This window comes from Charadrius vociferus, unplaced genomic scaffold (assembly GCF_000708025.1).
Source record: "Charadrius vociferus isolate BGI_N301 unplaced genomic scaffold, ASM70802v2 scaffold2164, whole genome shotgun sequence".
Classification (NCBI taxonomy): Eukaryota; Metazoa; Chordata; class Aves; order Charadriiformes; family Charadriidae; genus Charadrius; species Charadrius vociferus.
Window position 1 is genome coordinate 62,567 of NW_009648181.1, and position 2,953 is coordinate 65,519.

Genomic DNA, 2,953 nt, shown 5'->3' on the forward strand with positions numbered 1-2,953 from the left:
TATTTTAATGCTTTTTTTTTATTTCTGAAAAATCCCTTACTATTATTACTCCCAGAAGAGGCTACCAAAACTATTCCAGTTCTACTATTATTTCTCGGATTGAATCTGGCCATTATATAGTTAGTTTTTTAACATAGTCTTGAACATTTTAAACGTTAATTAGATCACACAGACTTAGCTACAGGAGATGTGTTTGTATTAAAAATTATAAGTAAATGCATGAGATAAGAGAAAAACTATTATACATGGAGACGATAAAAAGGTAACTTCACAAATTATTGAAAACTAAGCGTAAAAACTTACCTAAAAAATTCACCAATTTCTATAGATGACAACGAAGAAAAAGAAAATCCCATCCAAAGTACAGTTAAAGAACACAGCCAGCTGTTAACAGAGAATAATTCATTTTAAAATATAAAAAAAGAAGGGCAGACTACCCTTCAAAACTACTAGTTGCCTTGAAAAATAATACTTAATCCCCATAAAATGGAGACTAAAACATCTCGAGTATTAAGTGTATTGTTTAATTACACCAATTTCCAAGTAATTCAATATCTTTTGAGTGCAAAAACTGTAAAATGTATTTCAAGAATTAGCTGAGAGCCCAATCCACACGCACACTGAATTTCCATTACTTCTTTTGCATGTAGTATGTTACAATTATGCAGATCTTTGGCTTAAAGCACTACACAAAAGACACGTACTAATAAAACATTAAAGAATATTAAAAAAATCACACCAACATCTTATGATCTCAAAACAATATTGGCAACAGAAGATGCAAAATTGGCAAGAAAATTATGAGACAATAACAATTTGGAGGAAAACCAAAGACTGACAAAGCTGACAGGAAAAACAGCATTAAATTTAGAACGAAAATATCCAAAACTTTGAAAAGGCGGTAAGAGTAATAAATCAGCAAAAATAAGTCAAATACACCACACTTCCTGAAGATAAAGAACACAGATTTGGAAGATTGGGTTGCAGAAACTTGAACACTGTATATTTACAGATTCCTACAGTGACAACATTCTGGAGACTGTGGCATGATTTAACAGCACGTGAAACACTACCAAGAACCAACACTTCCTACAACACCAGAAAGGTTTCTATCCAAAAGCAAAGGATATATTTTAAAAACTGGAAAACACCGGGAAAAGGAGTTGTAAAAACCAGATGGGGAGCTAAAAGCATCTCTCATTTATTTTCATACATCTACATTTTGCTTGGAAGATATTAAAGCTTAACAAGTAGAAACAAAATTTAAGCCAAGTAAGAAGGAAACAGCAGAACTGTTAAGTTTCACTAACTTTAAAAATTTCACCGCATTCATAAGAGGCAAAACTTTAAGGTATCTTTAGTTAAATCAGCACAAAAGACAGTGCAGACAGTCTTAGACCAATTTAACTCTATCTCGGACCAATTATACTGGGAACAGATTTAAAATAAAGTGATATACATGTCTCTGACGAACAAAAAAGCCATTTACACATGGCTTTGCACCGTATTCATTACATATCACTTTTAAGACAAGACATGTTGTTATCTTCAAGAACAAATAATTCAAGCAGCACAAGCCTGGGCAAAAAAGGACCGAGAATGAAAATAGAGCCTTACCTACAGAAGAAAGTTCGATTAGCTTAACTGAAATCCACTAAAACAATACAATTTGCTACGCTGACACACACAAATCAGTTTACAGCATGCTAACATTGATTTAGCTGAAAATTGATACGGAATCAATTTAAACTGAACCGATTATGCCGAGTGGAAATTACCGTACACAGGTCCACAACAGGTTTTGTGTATATTGAAATCTTAAATAAACTTAAATAGTCTTAATTAAGTCTGTACAACGTCTGGGTGCGAAAAAGGTTAGAGTCCCTAGGGTAAAGCATCTTAGGACACTCTTGGAATAATCTGACTGGAAAACAAGCTCCCTTCTACTTATCAAGCCTCTCTACATTTCACAGCACGCCAGACCTCAGCTTTGCTTGCAGCTATTTCGCTTTCAAATTCATCCCCAGAAGGGAACTTGGGTACAGTCTTAATTCATATTAAGACCGTAGGGTTATTAACTGATATAAATCAGTATAGTCTGACATTTAAAATACCCCAAGCACGACTGTACTTCTTCAACTCTGACACTGCAGTTTTCTGTTATGGCAGAAGCTGTCAGAGGTTCAGCTAAAGACTTGTTCAAGCCACAGGAAGTTTTGCGTTGTGGCACGAGCACCCTCAGCAACAAGACTCCTAAAATGAGAACACTTTGCATGAGGAGCATAAATATTTACGTTTTACACCCACCGCCTTAAAGGAGTAACTCCTTATTTCTGTCTGAGGACTGAAGAAGAAATTGTATAATCGTGCACATGTTGTTTAAAAAATAAATAATACAATCGACTAGAAGAACCAGAGTAAGATTTAAAACTAATCCTGCAGAAAAATATTTGGACAAGGGAGACTTCACTGAAGACTTAACTAAATTACAGAATTTGTCCCATAAGGAGCCCGCTCAGGATCTGAGGAAAAAAAATAATCAACGGCGCCATCCGAGACTCTCTTTTACAGCATAACAACACAGTTTAAGAATCAGTGGGGGTTTTGCTGATGTATTTATGCCAATATCAGCCTGGCTTTAGGCACAGAGCGAAAAAGTTTCCTTCAGTCAACAATCCAAAACACAACTAAATGAAGAGTTTTATTTTTCCACAACAGATCCCTCGCTTGACGCCGTTTTAGCAGCAGAATGGCGCAGGTAAGCTCTCAGTAAGGCAAAGGACACGGCCGAGCAGAAGCTGACAGGATTTTGTGAGGGGAGGTTAAGTATAATTCGGCGCCTCCTCCTGAGGGGCCGAGAGCAAGGTGCCACAGCCAGCGGACCTTCCCCGGGGGCGGCCGGGCCTGAGGGAACGCCGGGCGCCGAGGAGCCAAAGGGAAAGTTTCCCGCCCT

At 37.0% G+C, this 2,953-nt stretch overlaps 1 protein-coding gene across 1 annotated transcript in view; it reads left to right on the top strand.

Annotated features, from left to right (window-relative positions):
• Nucleotides 1–2,749: 2,749 nt before the first annotated feature.
• The window catches only part of MDH1 (malate dehydrogenase 1, NAD (soluble)), a 12,394-nt gene continuing 12,190 nt past the window's right edge, over nt 2,750–2,953 (top strand). The window contains exon 1 of the mRNA XM_009884105.1: nt 2,750–2,758. Within this exon, the coding sequence (XP_009882407.1) occupies nt 2,750–2,758 (9 nt within the window). The remainder of the gene's footprint in view (nt 2,759–2,953) is intronic.